The 18,733-nt window shown below is 40.5% G+C and overlaps 1 protein-coding gene across 2 annotated transcripts in view; it reads right to left on the bottom strand.

Annotated features, from left to right (window-relative positions):
• trrap (transformation/transcription domain-associated protein) overlaps positions 1-18,733 on the bottom strand; it is an 83,896-nt gene that overhangs the window by 42,189 nt on the left and 22,974 nt on the right. For both annotated transcript variants that reach the window (XM_026179009.2, XM_026179011.2), the window contains 11 exons: positions 18,215-18,334; positions 17,719-17,883; positions 17,372-17,553; positions 16,565-16,763; positions 10,971-11,099; positions 9,721-9,987; positions 6,969-7,175; positions 3,590-3,748; positions 3,097-3,234; positions 1,882-1,992; positions 1,109-1,255 (listed from right to left, as the gene is read on the bottom strand). In XM_026179009.2, coding sequence (XP_026034794.1) covers positions 1,109-1,255; positions 1,882-1,992; positions 3,097-3,234; positions 3,590-3,748; positions 6,969-7,175; positions 9,721-9,987; positions 10,971-11,099; positions 16,565-16,763; positions 17,372-17,553; positions 17,719-17,883; positions 18,215-18,334 — 1,824 coding nt within the window. The remainder of the gene's footprint in view (positions 1-1,108; positions 1,256-1,881; positions 1,993-3,096; positions 3,235-3,589; positions 3,749-6,968; positions 7,176-9,720; positions 9,988-10,970; positions 11,100-16,564; positions 16,764-17,371; positions 17,554-17,718; positions 17,884-18,214; positions 18,335-18,733) is intronic.

Genomic DNA, 18,733 nt, shown 5'->3' with positions numbered 1-18,733 from the left:
AGATGATAAAAGGTAATCCGATTTACAGCATTGTTCATTAGTCTGAGTAAGGCAGCTAGGCAGGTAGAGCGAGGTCCCAAGGGGGTGGGCCTGCGTACATCTGCATAAAACCTACAGAAGGCCTTGTTTGTTAGACAATCCCCAAAGGGATATGGAAGGGCCGACTGAGTTTGTGTGAATGTGTGTGTGTAGGGAGAGAAAAGGGTGCGGCCGATGAAGTGATCCCCAAAAGAGAACAAGGGCAGTACGTGACAACTGGCAACGCGTGGTGATAACCTTGTCTGAACAGTGACGCCCAATCAGACCAGAGAGATGAGGAGGAAAGGAGACATGGATGAAAAGAAAGAAAGAGAATAAAAGCTGCGATAAGAGGCTGGATGGAAAAGAGATGAGAGGAGGAAGTGGTTAGACACAGAGGGAAAGGCGAGGACAGATGAACAGAGTCACAGTGGGGCGATACAGAAAGCAAGGATGAGGGCTTTAGGATGTAGAGGGGTTTTGGGGGGTTTGAATGAGAAGGCACAGGCCAACCCGGATAGAGTGCTGTTATCTCACCACTGTCATTATTTTGTCATTATGGTGGTTGGCGCCTCACTTCATGCATTACTGATAACAGACAAAGGACTCTGAGGTGTTAGAGCAAACACTAAGACGGAGCTTAAGCGGGGACAGGGAAAACTTCTCTGGGAAGCTATTAGTTATCCTCAGCTGTTTGCTGCTTATTGCTTGGAGCTTGAACAACAACACAAAGATTGAATATTTTGATTTTATTCAGACTAGTTTGACTGAAGTACTTTGAAAAATTCTTTTACTAGTAAGTCCAAATAACAAACTTACATGAATACTCTACACAGATATAGGTTTCTTTTTTAAACATACCCCAAACAGTAATATTCACCATGGTTAAATAGTAGAAACTTTTAGACCAATTATTACTTAGACGGGTCTGAACACAGTCAATGACAACTGATTACTCAGAAAGGCAGTGCAGAATAACAGCAGTACTGACAGGTTTCACACCTAAATTATCACCTTGTATGGATCTGGCAATATGAACCATGCATGAAGTCTAATGTAACAATCATTCTCAAAGTACATGCCATCTTACCACTGTCATTAGCAGCTTGTCAAACCATTGTAGCTTCAGCTCAGCACGAGGCCACATGTCAGGCCTCAAGGCTGTCTTCATCAGGCTGACACAACGGCGAGACAACAATTCCCCTGGAGATCCAGCCACATTGGTGCTATCGTTCACCTAGAAAAGAAAGGAACATATTTGTCTAGGCACTTAATTCATGCAGCTGGAGTTCAAAAGAGGCTGGATGGATACCATCCAGGATGGATACCATCTTTCAATCAACATTCCCTGTGCAAACCTTTATAGTGATAAGCATGCACTTTAGAGAGGTATCCTTGAAAAACACATTGAATCCCTATCAGCGCTAGGTGTGATGTCCTTTGGCTGATCACAATCCCTCGGGCCAGTGAGGACATAATTTTTCTACTGGGATCAATTCAGTATCACACTACACTGTTATCGAGAGGAATACAAAGAAAAGATTATGTTGCTATAGAGTGTTCTGTGAGCACCGAGTGATCCCCAGTGGTTATAGGGAAGGTTATATTCAACAGAGATGCTTGGCTGAACAGTGAGAATGAAACTTGGCCCAAAAAATAAAGTAGGAAAAGTCAAGGTGAGTGAAATCTCAGCAGTCTATTTCAGGCCTAATAACCAAGGTCGTCAATGACTCTAGAGTGACTCCATGTGTGTGTGTTTGTGTGTGCGTTATCCTCACCCAAACGAGTGGTTAGAATAATTGTGCCTACTTGGAAGGACTAATGGATGGCAAAACACGTGTGTGTGTGTGGCTGAGGTCTTACCTGGCAAGCAATCCTGATGAGGAAGTTGACCACAGTGTCTGTATGTTGTTTCTCAACAGGTTTGTTGTGCATGCTCTCTGTGCCTGGCATGGACTGGCTGCGGCCAAATACCTACAAACACAAACATTATAATCTGTCAAATATAGATAAACTTTTTTCTTTTTTGACAAAAGAATGATTACAGAAAGTTGTCAAAAGGCAGAAATGCTGTACAAAGGGTTTTTCGGTCTACAAAGAGGAGGCTCCAGCCACAATAAGTCTGATAACTTTTCTGACAACTTTCTGGGCAATTAATGTTTCCTCAGCTTAAGCAGAAACAAATTCTGACAAGTTAAAAAGACGCATTTTTATCTTGACATCACAAGAAGAGGCACAAAAAACAGAAATTATAACAAGAGCACAAATATTTATTACAATAACCTTTAAGTATTTGTTTTACTTTTGTAAGTGTCATTCATCCTTCCATCCTCTTAAAGGTTTTTCCAGTTAAAGATTGTAGCTGGGCTGGAGCCTATTCTAGCTGTCACTGAGCGAGAGACAGGTTTTCACTCTGTTGCAGGGCTAATAAATCTGTGATCTGTAAATCGACATACTTTAAAGGACATTTACATTTTGGAATTCATTATGAACACTTTAATACATAAAACAAGCTTTCTTTAAAACGTGTAGTTACTGCCCAATTATGCCCTCTAATCTACGACATGCAGACATTAAGCTGATTGTGGCAGAACTCCAGATGTGTCAGGCACATCACGAGGCAATTTCAGAGTCTTTAATCTAAGTATAAACTGCCTTTAGAAAGATTGGCATTAGTGCAAATTAACAAATTTGATTAAAATTTTGAACAGGCGATTTTACAACAAAGGTATCCCAAAAGACCTCAAAACAAAAGACCACAGAGGGATATGATGAAGTATATGTGACGCTGCCATACTGCTGTAAGACAAGCTGGATAACAGCAACAACTCTGCTGTCAATCCTGTTAGCAATTTTTCCCCCTCAGACTCATTCAATAAATGACTGTGGAGACAAAAAAGTAAAACTGGCTGTCTTATTAGTAGCTTTCAAACTGCACAACAAACACCCTTAGAGAAGCAAGTAACACAGGGATATCAAGTGAGAACTCTCAAGGTAAGACATTCTGTCTGGGGCACGAGGGCCCATCAGTCACAGCCACATTCGTCTGGCATCTGACTAATTACTAACTGAGCTCACCGTGGAGGCCGCTCCAGTTGCTGTACGGAATCTCTTGACGTCCTGTCCAGCCCCGGCGGATTCTAGAGACAGGCCTCTTTTCACAGCAGCCCCACTGGTCCCTTCACCACCAGGACCTACCTCAGCCTCAGATTCTGGCTGTTGTGCCAAAGAAAGGTACACACAAGAAAGGAGGAGACAAATCCAATTGTTAACACAATATAACCACAGTATGTCTCTTTCTGTATAATGCAATAAAGCTGAAGTTTGTCACTAGCTCATATAGCAACATAAGTAATGAGCATTTATGGTACACGGCTCAAGAAACGCTTTAACTGCTATGATGAATAAGGTTTATTTTGTGACTTAATGAGCGTCTTCAGTCTGAAGGAAAAAGATTTTTGTGAGAAGTGAGAAACATAATTTGGTGACTCTGTATGTCAACATCCTAGACGACCATCCCAAACTGGTACTCCTGACATCAACAGAAGTCAGTAAAAATAATGTGGTTTACCTGCTGGTCTTTGATCCTCTGCAACTCCCACTTGATGACCACCTCAGCCAGGTCCACAGCCAGCTTCCTTTGCTCTATAGTCACACTTGGAGTGAAGCCCAAACGCTGCATTGCACTGATCATGTGCTGCACCAGGTGGTGTCGGACAGGGTAATACACCTGGGGGGGGAGCACCAGGTATAACTTTGAAAAAGTATCATAATGCTGAAGTACTATAAACAAGCAATATTTTCATATCCCTTGTTCTGCTAATATTCAATTGACATCATCCACTTTGACATCAGAGCACTCCAGATTATGCAAAACACAGGTTTGTATTGGTTTTGGTTTTTTGGTGTATGTGGGTTTTTTTTTTAAATTCTAATTATTTTGTAACTGTTAGAAAACAATTACTTAAGTCGCCCTTAAGTCCAAAAAGCCTCATAAGCCATTATTTCACCACAATACATTTGAAATCCTGCAATTACCATGTGATTGAAGTGGTGACTTAATGCAGTGCATCTGTTAAATCCCTTCAACAGTTTAGAAATTGCAGACAATGTTATAAACAGTCACTCCACACTCTTTAAAGAGCTAAATTTGTGTTACTGTTGAATAACCTATGGACCTAACTGTATGATTAAAAGATAGAGTGTCACAAAAGCTTATGTTTAATATTATATACAGAAGCTGTCAGGAGGGACTGGCGCATTTTTTCTTCCACAAAGCACCACAGACAGATAGCACCAATGGTACAGTTTAAAAGAGGCACAAAAAGTGACTACAATAGCCCCTAAGGCTAACCAGACGAATTTAAACGTCAGTATAAATTGCACTGTGGCTTGGGGCGTGTGTTCCTTTCATCTGTATCTCTCACAACTTGAACCTTTACTCTGTAAAAACCAGATGAAGTCTGGAAGAGTGGAAAACTAGTGTGGATGACAAGATTACGGGTTTTAAAAAAAACAAGCTTGTTTTGCATGAAGTGGAACCACTTAAACTCTGCGAGACCAAAAAAACCCCCATTACTCATACAAAAACAGTTCTCTGTCGTACTTGCAGCCCAAAAATGTGAGTCCAAAAAAACGTTCCTCAAAAAATTCTGAATATCTTGTCATATTGTGTTATGTTTGATACTTTGCTTAGATTTAATTAAAAAGTTGAGTTAGGTGCCTTTTGTATGCTTGAATATTCACAGGTCAGTGTTAAGAGGCTTTAACTTAAAAAACAAACAAACAGAAAGGCAGCCAACGTTGAAAGAAAAAACCTTCAGAAAGCCTGGAGAACTACTGCTCAAGCCCACTTAAAAAAGAAACAGGAAAATCCGGCTCCTTGGAAGCAAAAAAATAGAAGCAAGGACGAATGCCTCAAGACTTCTGCACAGTATTGTACGAGGCCTTCTTCCACTGCATTAGCAACAGAAGAAGCAACCAAACAATGGCCTACATATGTCATTTGCTGCAGCATCTTGTTCCTGCGCTTCTACTAGAATCACACAGAACGACTCCCAGGAAGCTTATCCTTGTGCTAGCTCCATCTGCTGCAAAACATCTAGTGTAAACCAGGGTGTCAAACTCCTTTTACATGGCGGGTCACATACAGCCCACTTTGATGTTAAAAACGGGCTGTACCAGTGAAGCCTCCTTTTCTATTAGTATAAAGAAGTTACATATTTAACTGTTTTTCTATATGATGAAGAAAACCTGCTGCGGCAAAGAAAGTAATCTGTCAGCGCAACTCTTTGAACTTAATTTGTAAGAAATAAAATGACAGAAATAAAATGAGCTCCTGGTAGCTCATTGCCCAGACTGTACAGATTAGTTTTTTGTTTTTTTCCCTTCCTTTCTTTTTCTTTTTTTGTTGTTTTGCCGAATGTGGACAGCGTACGTTTGACACCCCTAGTCTATGCACAATGCACTAATATATGGGAGGTGGACAAAAATAAAGGCAAGTCCACACATGTACAGGAAAAGTTTGTTTTTATGTACTCCAGACCTACCAGTTTAGATTTTAGAGTGATAACACATGCAAAGTTAAATGGGGTGTTCAATCACTTTGAAACTTTTAGTCAGAATAGGCAAACTCTGACATCAAATTCTTACTTAGTCTCAAGGACATGATGACACACACTTAGCCCAACTCAAGTGTCACGCTCAAGAGTCACTTAGCTTCCGAAAACTGAACTGGGACTCTCAAACACACATGCAGACAAAGGAGCTAGAGATGAGATGTCTATCTGAGGGCTTTTGTCAGTGTCAAAGAATATTAAAGCTTCTCACTTTGAGGGTAATTATAGTCGATAGAGCAGGACTTCACAGCCCCTTAATGACAGAGTGGCTAAGCCCTGTCCATCACATGTGCACACAGACAAACACGCACACAATCTCTCCATTTCTTTATCAAACGCACATGCACAAAGTCTCTCATCTGTCTGTCATTATCTCCTCCCCAGTGTAATTATGCTGATGTGATTACATTAGATTAGTCATCTGGCCCAGTGAGAGCGGCCTGTCAGTGAGATAGAGAGGGAAGCTGAGGGAAATGTCAGTCTTCTGCTAAAAGACTGTCGCTCTTTGACTGGTGAGGCGGTGAACATCAGCTGAAGAAGCGAGAGGGCACAAGTGTCTTTCAAGTTTATGGAGGAAAGCGAAAAGCAAGCTCGATGATCATTTGCTTTTGTTGATGACGAGTCCACATGAGCTGCTCTTTGACTCTACTGATCACTGCTGTGAAGGGTGTGTTTAATGCTGTATCTGCATTAAGTCAACTGTGGACACCAGGCGGTTGACATAATTAGACATGAGAGTCCAGCTTTTGACTTGATAACAGAGCAAAGTACAAATGATCTGGCTACAACCAATATAAAACTGAAATTAACAAAAAATCATAAACATTTTTAATTGGTCTGCATAAGATCATCTACATTTTAATGAGTATGCTCCTTTCCCATTAGGAAAGATGTGTCATGTAATTCAGAGCACTTAGATAATCAGTAAAATTAGCGTCTCAACAGTCTCCCCCCACGTGGTTCCCTGCAGTGAGCATGCTGAGAGGAGAGCCGGCAGAGACACTAAATGGATGTCTATGTGTGCACTTGAGTGGCACTTAACATCTCAGTATGTGTGGTGGCAGCTCACCTCGAAACACAAGAAATCGTAAAACAGAAAACGCTGATATTTTACTGTCATCCTCAGAAGCATATTACTTTTGCTATTATTAAGTGGTATAACAAATCTGTCATAAATAATTTAAATGACAGAAGGAAGAGCTCCATCCATCCCAGGAGGATATCATGGGGACTCAATACTTTTGGTAGTAGTGGTCTGACATATGGAAGTCTGCTGCTGCCTAAGTTGCATTAATGTGTGTGCTTTTTTTTTTCTTTTTTAAATCTACTCACCCTGAAGTGTTGCACAATGAGATGCAGTATGTGAACCAGCTGTGGTACAGTATGCCCCTCCTCCACAATGATTTTGCGAGTCCAGTGCGTCAACATCTGGTGGCCGTCCTCCATGCGTGCAGGCACTGCCGGAGTCAAGATGGCCATAGCCTGGCGGACTATGGCCCGGGCCTCCATTGTGTGGGCTTTCAACAGGCTGTGGAAGACCTGTACAGAGCAGAGATCGCATGTCTAATTTACCAACATACCATATACTTGGCTAAAATTTACTGTCCCTTAAAAGTGCTGTTTTCCTGCCTACACATTTAGAGAAGATAGAAAAAGCACACAAACCACACACACACACGCACACACACGCACACACACGCACACACACGCACACACACACCTTCCTTACAGAGTTGGGAAAAAAATGAAAGAAGCTGATGACAGGCATAAATGCAAATGCTTCATCACTTGAGTTGTTAAGCTGGCTCCACAACTGCTAAACCCATCAACACAAGATACAAAATTTAAAAGTGGGGTAATCTAAGAAGTAGAGCTGGGCGATAGAACGATAACGATATGTATCGCGATATAACTTTTACTCGATAGAGAAATTAAGCTATCGCGATAGACCTCGCCGCTCTTGTCCTCTTAAAAAAAAAAAAAAAAAAAAAAAAAGGTCAGCCAATCCAAATTAAGTAGCGCAGAGCCGAACCAATCACAGCCGCAGCGTCACGTCGCGTGACTTGTTACCTACAGCACAAGTGCCAAGCCGCACGTGTGTTTGTTTGGGAAGCAGCCAGCGGGTAATGGAGCCAGCGCGTAATGGAGGAAATGAGTGTGCCGACTAGAAAAATCAACCGAGCGTGACCGAAGAGAAAACAGATGATGGTTCCAATGCCGGAGAGATTGTTGAACGGAAGAGCCATAGAAGTTCCGTAGTGTGAAGGTATTTCGGCTATTTCAAGTCTGACAAAAAACAGAGTAGCGTGCACTGTAAATTGTGCCGAAAGAAAGTCTGGAAATACAATAAACTGGTGCATGCGTCACACTGTGCGCCACGTTATTGTTTCGGTGAAATGAATTTCTACAATACTGTTACTGTTAATTCTACTCTCTGCAGTGTTTAAATGCTTACATATACACACAGTTACTGTCCGTCCACACATACGACTCTGTTCTGCTTCTATGCCCCAGCTTTGTTTACTTTTTCCCACCGAGGCTTCTAGACTTCTGATTGGCCAACATTTCTGCACGGTTAGGAATCTAGCTCCACCTGCTGCTTTGGCATGTTCATAGCAGCGTTTTCCTTCATTTCTGCCTTTATGTGTGGACGGGATTATTTTTTTAAAACGAAAACGGAAAATCTCCGTTTTCAAAAATACCCGTGTACGTGTGGACGTAGCCTCAGTCTCTGACTGGAAGCGCTAATTCGTCATTCGGCTTTTGTCAGACTAAAGTAACTGTTAAAACTGTTTGAAAAGCTCAGCTATACAACAAGGAGAGATTGAGAATTTCCTTTTAGTTCTCAGTTTATTTGATATTGACAAAAGTTAGTCAGTTTTGTCTGTTCTTCTGTAAAACAAACTAAGATTTATTTTTAGAATTAATATTTTGTTTCTAAGTGGAATTGACAATTTAGTCTGTTTCGTTTGTTCTATTTTGAAACTTAAACGCTTTAGTGGCTGCCTTTTGTGTAGTTTGCAATATTTGCCTTTATTTATCTGAAAAAAAGTCTCATGTTCCTTAAGTACATCTACCCTGTTGAACTTATTATGGGAAATAAATATTTAAATAAAAACAAGCTGCTGATTATTTCACATTTTACTTGTGAGCAACGGCACATTTAAATCTTACAAATATAGTTATTTGGCTTATATCGTGATAGATATCGTTATCGCCTGAAATGAAAAAAACATATCGTGATATGAAAAAATCTCATATCGCCCAGCTCTACTAAGAAGTGATATTTCAAAAACTCAACATAAAACAAGACGCACAACTTATGAATAATAATATTGCCTTTTCACGCTCATCTGTTAGATGCATGAAAGCAGGCAATACATTAAGTAACATAATGCTGGATATCTAACTCGAAAAACAAAAGAAGATCAGGCCATGCAGATGGCACTCACAGCACTCAAGACTGCCATCTGCATGGCCTGTTCCTGCACTTCTTACTCCCTTGCCTCTTTGCTAACCCAGTCCTTTATATTCCCTCTACCTCTAGACGAAGACAGCCTTTGATTAAAATCTCTGTCCATGTCAGCCACAAGCCTGCACAGGATCTCAGAAGTCTGCCGATGAACGGATTTCTTTCTTAGTTCTTTCTTACATCAGTACATCATAATCTTCTGCAGGCTTGCTCTTTAATGTGACTGCATGCAGTTCAAGCTCCTGCAGCACTGAAAGTGATATGTAAATATTACTAAATCTGACATAGTAGGACCGTCGTCTGAAACTTTTACAGAAAAACCATTGAGGTGCTCATTTGGCCATGAAGCTGACACATTCAGAGGCCGACAGATTAATGGAAGTGCATGGCTGAAAGAGGCTTTAGTGAACCAGGGGCACCCAAAATAGTTCCTCTGACTTCACAACTACACAGCATTTTCTTCATAAGTGTGACTCAGAAAGCAAAGGTACCTTTCTAAGTGTACGCCGTTTTCTACTGTGAATTCATCTGCTATGTTCCATTTTCAAATCCATCTTTTGTCATTTTTCTGTTGTGTCCCTTTTCGGCATTGAAACATTTATTAGCTCTCACCTGCAGGACAATCTTCTTGTGAATGGCAAACTTTGCGATGATGTGGGCCAGCAGTAAGTGACCACTGTATTTACAGGCAGGATCAACGCAGGCTTTAGGCAGAAGGCACGGCCAGGCAAAAGTCATAAGACGACGCAGCTTGCTGTTGCGTGACTTGTTGTTGTCATGAATATGGTGGGGAGCGTGCTCCACTAGCAGGGTGGAGAACTGCAGTAGGCAGATTCGCAGAGAGTCCAGCAGGTCAGCCTGCTTCTCCGGGTCCAGAACCTTGGAGAGGGATAGGAAAGAAGTGCCATTAAAAATTGCTGGGCAATACAGGAAAATTATACCGTTTTTGCAATCTATAGCAGAATTGGCACAGAACATTTTCAGGAGCTTGACTTGGTGGGATGTTGTATTAACACTACTAAAACTTCTCACAAAAAATACTTTAGCCCTGTTATGCTAATTCTTAACAACTCCAGTTAGAGATCAATAAGTCTCCTCATATGTAGATAAACAATAAGCCGAAACTCACTCTATTGAATAATCTGTACTTAAATTTCTAGAGTGTAACACAGTTCATTGATTCTGAATGACACTTTACAACAACACAATCTAATTTTACATATACTGAAAACCTTGCATCACTCAAACCACCCAAATACCAATTCCCCAAAGAGAATGTACAGAAGACAGCACAGTACATAGGGAGACAGGGAGGTGAGGTAGGAAATCAGTTTTATCCAGACTGTAGAGGAGCTATTAGCAGCCATTAGGATTGGTGTTAGTCAGTGATGAGATCTGCCACAGTACAAACAAACATGCCGACCTTTAGCATGGTCACAATGTGACATTTACACCAGAAATTATAGTCTGATGAATCAAACGTGATAACAAACAGAGAGGAGCTTCTGGGAGGAAGAAAGAAAAATCAAAGACATGTAGGGAAAAAAAGGAAGAAGAAAGAGATGAAATGACAGTAATTAAAGTGTAAGGCCATGAGAGAAGAAGATGACTAAATAGGATGTAGCTGATGATGACTCAGAAAGGAGAGATGTTGGGCTGATAGGACATTATGAGAGGAAATGCAGCAGGTAATGAAATCAGAAACAGGAACACAAAGAGTCATGGAATAAACAGACAGCAAGGGTTGTCTGCTGACTGTGAGAAGAAAATGGTAAGAACAGTAAGAAGAGGAAAAATATGAATAACAAGATAATAAATCCATGTATTTTATGGATTTAGACAGATAGAGATAGCATGTGTACCTTGGTGATGAAGACACTGGTAATGCTTTCAGGGTTGTCTCCTTCAGGGTTGGGCGGTCCGAGCAGCTGCTCACCTTCTCCCTTCTCAAAGCTATACAGGAAGGCTGGATTCAAGATGTGCTGCAGCACCTATTAAAGAAGAAAAGTGGAGTTTACAGCTTTGACCCTTTCAAGAGAGATTACAATGGATGATTCCACCGATAGCACACTTTCAAGAAAGGAGAAACTAATCAGTGAAATCACCTAGTGTACCCTTTTCAAACCTACATTAAAGAAAACCCTGCACACAATCAGCCCTCAGTGGCAAATACATAAGTGATTACACAGAAAGGGGTAGGAACAAGAAGAGAATACTTTCCGGACTGATAATAACAGCAAAAAATAAATAATAAAAACAACTGGATTGTACAGAGAGAGAGAGAAAAAAGACACATTTGACCACAGCAATGTCAAATGTGGCACCAAATGATTGCAATAAATAATTTAAAGAGCAAAAAGAAAACAATTTCCTCTCTGAGGCAAAACTAAAGAAACAATGTATTTCCTTAATTAATCTACAAGCATTTAAAGCAAAAACAAAAGTCAATAAGATTTAGAGTATCTTAACAGGGAATGTGAATGAGGGCTTGATTAGTTTGTAAAATCCGACTAACCCAACCACTATACAGCTAACGACTGCATTTATTAAAGAAGCTGCTATCTATTAATGAACACCCCTATTCAATCCATCACTGGGAGGACAGGGCATCGCTCAGTGGAGAATGAGCTGTGGTAGCATATGTTCCATCTCCTCCATTAGCACAATATTCGCTCTCTTTCTCACACGCTGAACACACACTGAGCATTACTCTGTTTTTCAGTGTCATCTATTCCTATTAATTCTAAGCTTCTCTGATATCAATCATTGTACGATAACAGCATCATTTTGTAATGCCACTGATGATGTGCTCCTGCAGGAGTTCTGGGCGAGTGGCCTAGATCACATTCTGCAGGTGTCTTAATTATCTTAAATTTCATTTTCAATTCACATATAACAAGTGTGTGTGTGTGTGTGTGCGCGTGTGTGTGTGTGTGTGTTGCAGTTAGGGCTGCTCAATTAATCTAATTTTAATCACGATTACGATCTGGGCTTTCAACGATCATTAAAAATGACTGAGCCGATTATTAGCCCCTCCCTAATTTATCCGCGACACCTTAAAGGCCGGTTCGTGAAAATATTGTCGGGCATAAACCGGTCCGTGGCGCAAAAAAGGTTGGAGACCGCTGATTAAGAGGACCCGAGGGAAGCTCGGAAAGCTAAGCAGAAGTTATTTGGAGAGTGACTGCCGTTGGTTGAAAAGAGAGTTTAAAAAAAAAAAACTTCAGTGGTGTTGCACACTATTTTATATTATTTTTTAAAGTCATTGTTAACCCTTTAAAGCCGGTCAGAGCAGCACGCTCCGTTTTGCTTAACTATTTTTAAATCCCTGTAGAACCTGAACCGTGTAAGCTAGCGCAATAATTTGTTTTGCATATGAAACCGGAGGAGTTGTACTTACATCTGATGCCATCAGCTTGTCCTCGGTCACGGTTTCGTTCCACATATAGCTTTGCAAAAATTGCATAAAAAGCGCTTGCAGGAACAAAAACATAATATTCCAGAAACACGCTTCGCCGTTCCTATCAGCTGTTCGTAACACTTCCCACAGTGAAATGATGCACCTGCTGTTTTCTTTGCAAATTTGCATCATAGGATTGTTTTTTGTTTTTCCTGCAGTATATAAAAATTGCTGTATCTCCAAAATAAAACTACGAAGACACTCAAAATAAATTTCCTGTGGTGGGAAACTATTTTTTGCAACTTTATTGTATTTAAAGTTTTGAGGGATAAACCTCTTAAATTTCTCCAAGTAGAAATATATGTAAACAAAACAAAAGCGATTTTCAATTTTTTTTGTAGTTTATTGCACTTTTTTGCAATTTATGTAATTACTATGGACTTAATGCATACATATTATTAAAATATGGGCTATAACAGTTGTATTGATGTATAGCAACTTGAAATGCTCCCACAAATGGCACTACAGCATGTAAAAAAAAAATAATATAAGCTCTGGTGGACTTGGTTCTATAGTAGGTCTTAAAGGGTTAAATAAATATCGTCAAATAATCGTGATCTCAATTTCAGTGAAAATAATCGTGATTATCATTTTTGCCATAATCGAGCAGCCCTAGTTGCAGTGCCCATAGATTTCCTCTCTGAGCTCAATTAAGGGGAGCTGTGATAACTGGGGTGGTGAGTGGTGGGTGGTTGAAGGGGGGTCTTTTAATGTCTTTATATAAACCAGAAAAAAATGAATGGCTCGAAGCCACAATGAATGTGTGATGACGACAATCACTACTAGATGTAAACAGTACATTCATTTTACACATGACTAGATAAAGAGATGCAGTCTCCCTTTGAGTGCACATAACCAAGGAGAGTAGATGAAGTTAAGAACTCGGCTTCAATAACGTGATTCACTTACAATGGTTTGATTATTTGTTTGAATAATAATTATGTTAACTAAAAGACAATGTATGTTAGTAATAGAGTTGCTCAAGAACAATATTTTGAATGTGAAAAATCAAATTAATTTTTAACAATCGTCTTCCTTCATCTAAATGATGTAACTGTCAAGAATCCTTAATCTTCCTCATCGCTGTTTAGATTATTGTGCCAGACAGGGTACAGGTATTAAAAACTTGCACACGTGCTTACTGTTTAATGTCTCTACTCGGGGAAGGGATTAATCGTACATATTGTAAAAAAATGTTCTACTACACTCTTTCTCATGTTGGAACAAAGAAGCAGCAGAAAGCAAAACAGATGCACGGCACATCATAAATTTCATATATTTGTTTGTTTGCTCGTCGACTGGAGATGGATTCTGCAAATAATGAAACGCCTTTGAATAGAAGAGCAGCACAAAAATGGTTTTCTATAAGAAGTGTTTGGATAAAACAAAAAGAAGGAACACAGCAGCAGTACCAGCAGCTCGGGGTCAGCCTGCACTACCGTAGATGATTCATTGCTGCTGTCCCATTCTGCTGTCTCTCTCCTTCTCTCTCTCTAGACACTCCTCTGTTTGAAATACTCTCCTGGACCTTTCTGATGTTCTATACGAACCTGAATTTCTAACTCCCAGATTTCCCGAGAAACTGCAAGCGCACAGACTCACACACTTTCCTATGATAAATGCTACAGGCAATTATTTAAATGTCAATGGAGGCAACACCCACGCTCATTCTCATGCTCACTACTCGTACACCAATCAACACAAACATATTCGCACAGAAACACATCACGCCTGTCAGTCTGGGTCTCTGCCTCATCTGCACAGCCAGCATCTGCTGCACACCAGCGGAGGACAATTAAGGCGGAAAAACAACAATAGGAGCAACATTTTGCTGGGGGGGGGGGGCTGAGCATGGTGGGGTGCTGAAGCTCTGCTAGCTAAGAGAGTAAACCTTGCTGAAAATTCTAATGCAGCATTTCCACCCAAAAAGAAAAATACAGAGAAATGAGCTGGCTGAACTCTCTCTCCTCTGCCTTTATTCTGCCTCTCATTTTCAGAGCCCGTATGCAGCTCAAGGAATGCAAACTGAATACAAGCAAAAGGGACAGGTGCAGTGAGCAGCACCAGAAACACTGTTTGTCCTTGGATTTTAGTGGTGTGTGTGCACATGGCATGGTGTGCCTGTGAGTCTACAGTTTTGTGTGCCTACCACACAACCATTTGGGTATGTGCTATTGTGTGCCAGGACAGGCCTTCCCCACTGACCCGTTTGTACTTAACAGCAGTGCTGTTGCTTCTCTGTGCCAGGTTATGTGCCATTACAGCTGTTCGAAATATGTGTTTGTGGGTGTGGGTGTGTGTTTGTGCCGATGCCTGCATGCGGGAGAGGGAGCTTAATTAAAATGCAGCCTGAATGACTGTAATGCTTGCAGCAGCAGCAGCAGGTCAGGTAGAGACTACAGAAGCATTCATCTGTGAGCCTCTGAGGTCCTAGAACCAGACAAAATGACCTTCCCCACTCTATCAAAGAACTTCTGGTACAAAACACTAACTATAAAAGTCACACAGATCAGGTCCCTAAATGCTGCATGTCCAATAGTTGAGAAGGAAAGTAATCGAGCCGTGGAGATGGGGAGCTTATGATGAATATGATATTATTAAATCTCTCTCTCTACAATGAAAAAAAGCCCAGAACATAAATTTAGTGTTATTTTCAATGAGTTTTTTAAAAGGATCATATTTATCAAATGTGTTTTGTTTTATTTTTAATAAGGCTGCTTTATAGTATTAAAATTGCTGCATCAATGACAACAAGATGTCCTTAGAGTCCCGTTTTAAATTGAAACATCTTGTTTTGCAAAATCCAGCTTTTGTGGACATGCAAACCTGAAGAACTCCACTACATAAAACAAAATAAAGTCCATGATTGCTTGTGCAGACACTGCATCATGAAGCAATAAAACCAAAACATGACACATAACATGCAGCAAAATATTTGCATTATGGCTCGATATCGTTCATTCTGGATGCGTGCCCACACATAATCAGTGTGTGCTATTCAGCCGTGGTCAGTATGGGTCACAGATGTTAAAGTATCTGACAGGAATGGTATTACATATCTACCATCATAATAATCCCTCAACACACACTGCCAAAGCACCTTCCATCCATCATTCGAGTGCCTATTCTACACCAGGCCAAAGGGGAGCTGCAGCCTGTTTTACTTCAGCATGGGGTGGATACATCTGGATGGGTCAGTCTTTCACAGGATTAATATGATGTTTGGTCAACAAATGTATTTAAAATGTGCAAATAGTATGAGATCTCTGGTCAGAGGTGGAGGGATGACTGTTTTAAATAGTCTTAATTGAATTAAACTACACCATTCAAACAAATATCCAATGAATTTCAGTTGATTAATCACTTATTGTCTTACATGTGTGTAACGATGAATACATAAAATTCCAAAATAAGCTTATATTTAATAATAACATAGTACCAATTTTAAAATCAGATATGCTGTCTTTGCATGATTTTCAGTTAAATAGAGGAATGGACTTATTTGCAAAATATTTCACTTTTTCTTTTTCCTTTTTTTTTTTTTTTTTTTTTTGTTAAATGGGTTATAGGCATTTATCCCCCTGACGCACAATATGTTGTAAGGAAGCGTAGGCAGAGGTTGGGATACTGTGCGTCGTGCTGATTATAGAGACAGAAGTGCTGACCTGAAAGCATATTTAAGTGCACCATCATCGCTAATGTGAGTTACTACATCTGGCCTTGTGGATGCTGCTCGTGTCATCATAAAAGAGTAGACAACCAGTCAGATACTTTAACTACAAACAGTATACCAACAGTATAGTGCTTGTTGTCATGTTATACATTTACTGATCGCGCTATTGGATCAGTTTAGGCTACACTGCTTTTTCAGCATGTCATACGCAAAACTGTATTCTACCTCCAGGCATCACTTCAATGTCAATTTCAAAAGAGGGTAAATATCTGCAGCCTGTACTTATAAACTAACGTTTTTCGTCTGATTGGATGTATACATACCTTTGCTTTAAGCTCATCGTTGAAGTGGGGATCATTAAACTCAACGAAACGGAAGAACAGGGCACGTTTCTGAGGAATGGAGTAATTCTTGGGAATTTCCTCCTCCATATACTCCTTCAGGAAGGTCATGTTGCACAGGAAGCGACCCGTAAAGGCCCTCAGCAGCTGGAACAGCAGCTCAATCTCAGAGTAGTTACGCCTATTAAGAGAGAGAGTGGATAAGTTCAGTGCACAGACACAAAGAGATGTGGCTAACGTTAACAACGGGGACACTATAAAACACAACTTTCAAATAACCTTAGAAACCAACGCACTGTTAATTAGCCACTTTTATATATATTTTTTTCTAAGCAGAACTTTGTTTGTCAAAGGAAGGTTGACTGAACTCATTACACTAAGCTAAAATTACTGGCTGAAGTGTTTGGGGGTTAATTGCAAGGTCTGAAATAAACATCTGCTAAATGCCTAGTGCACCAAGTGTGCTAGCACTTTCTCAGTGCTCACACAGAAAGGAAAGGGTCAGAAGGTCATTTGTGATTGGAATGTCACTTGAGTAAAGTTGGAAAATGCAGTAACTTTAAAAATGTGCATTATTAACCTGTAGTGCTCACACTACTGAAACTATCAACTAACACTCTAATGGTCACTAAGTCTTCAACAAAGCTCATTAGCACTGCCTGGTTGCTGTTTTTGGGGTTTCACATCAGTCCACTGACAACATTTCATATCAACAGGCAAATTCAGTGTGCAACATCTATGAAAACTGCAACATTTCATTTTCATTACAATTTCAGCAAATCTACTTACTTGCAGTAGCTTAGCAAGCAATAGGCCAGCAGCTTTGGCTCCTTCCAGTTAGTGGCTGCCATGTTGTCTTTGCGATGTCTTTCCTGGAAGGCCTCGCTGACCCAGACTCGCCTCAGCTGGCTGACCAGGGAGTGCTGCCCTGCAAGCCAGCCCTCATCATTCTTCACTATGATGCTAATAATCTGAACAGATGTGAAGATGAACGAGGTTAAATTAGTTAAGGATAAATAACAGAAATATGAGTTAAGCTGTATATAGATTTGGATCAAAAACTGCCGAGACATCCCTGAGTATAACAACTGTGTGAATGTGAGTCCACCTTAAAGAACAGACTGAATTCTGCATACCTTAATAGCTTGAAACTGCAGGTCTAGTCTGGCTGTGGCAGTAGAGGGAGATCCAGGTCGAACAGTTGCTGCAGTGCCAGCAGAAACAAGCAGGGGGACGAAGCGGTTGGGATTAGAGGCCAACACGTCTCGTAATGGCTTGGCATCCTTGTGTTTCAAAAAACTCTGCATGTGAACAAAAACACCTACTGTAACTATAACACAAAAGAAAATGTATACTATAACAATAGACTACAAGGTCCACCCCATTCAATCACCAACAGTGCATAGCAGATATACAGACTTGTCATACTGAACGATGAAGAAAATTAGGAAATTTTACTGGAGCAATCCATCTCAATTCTGTGTTAATAGGACCACTGAGGCTCGAAACACTCAATACATTTCCGAATACAGCCCATTGCAAATGCAACAAAGAAGCAAAATACATTTTTAATGGCAAATGTGTCAATGAAAAGACTGAGGGGACGGCTACTTAGAGCTCCTATTGTCTGACCATGAACATGCGGCTCCACTGGGGGTCGTTGAGTGTAGCCTCCATCATGAAAAGCTCCACTGTCTGAGATGGGTGACGCGTCAGGAACTTGATCAAAGGCTCCCTGAACGGGCTGCCAGCCTAGTGCGAGACAAAATAATGAGGAAACTGAAGGAACATAAGCAAAGGAAACAGCCTGAAGAAGAAGGGATGAGAATTACTTCACAGTAAATATGGACTCCATCACTTCCTTGTGAAGATTTTGATTATAACATTTAATCCTGCATCCTCTAAATCACATATAAAGCATTTCTTTCCCTCTTTTATTGTATTTATTAAATAAGACCCAACACTTACTTTCTGGCCCCATTCACCCTCTTAAACATAACCGGAATAACCAGAAAAGCATGTCTAATTTCTGACATGTGGCTCAGGGGGTTGGGAAGCGCATCTGTAACCGGAAGGTTGCCGGTTCGATCCCTGGGCTCTCTGTCCTGGTCGTTGTGTCCTTGGGCAAGACACTTTACCCTACCGCCTACT

This window comes from Astatotilapia calliptera, chromosome 8 (assembly GCF_964374335.1).
Source record: "Astatotilapia calliptera chromosome 8, fAstCal68.1, whole genome shotgun sequence".
NCBI lineage: Eukaryota > Metazoa > Chordata > Actinopteri > Cichliformes > Cichlidae > Astatotilapia > Astatotilapia calliptera.
This window is presented reverse-complemented; position numbering and strand designations above follow the sequence as displayed.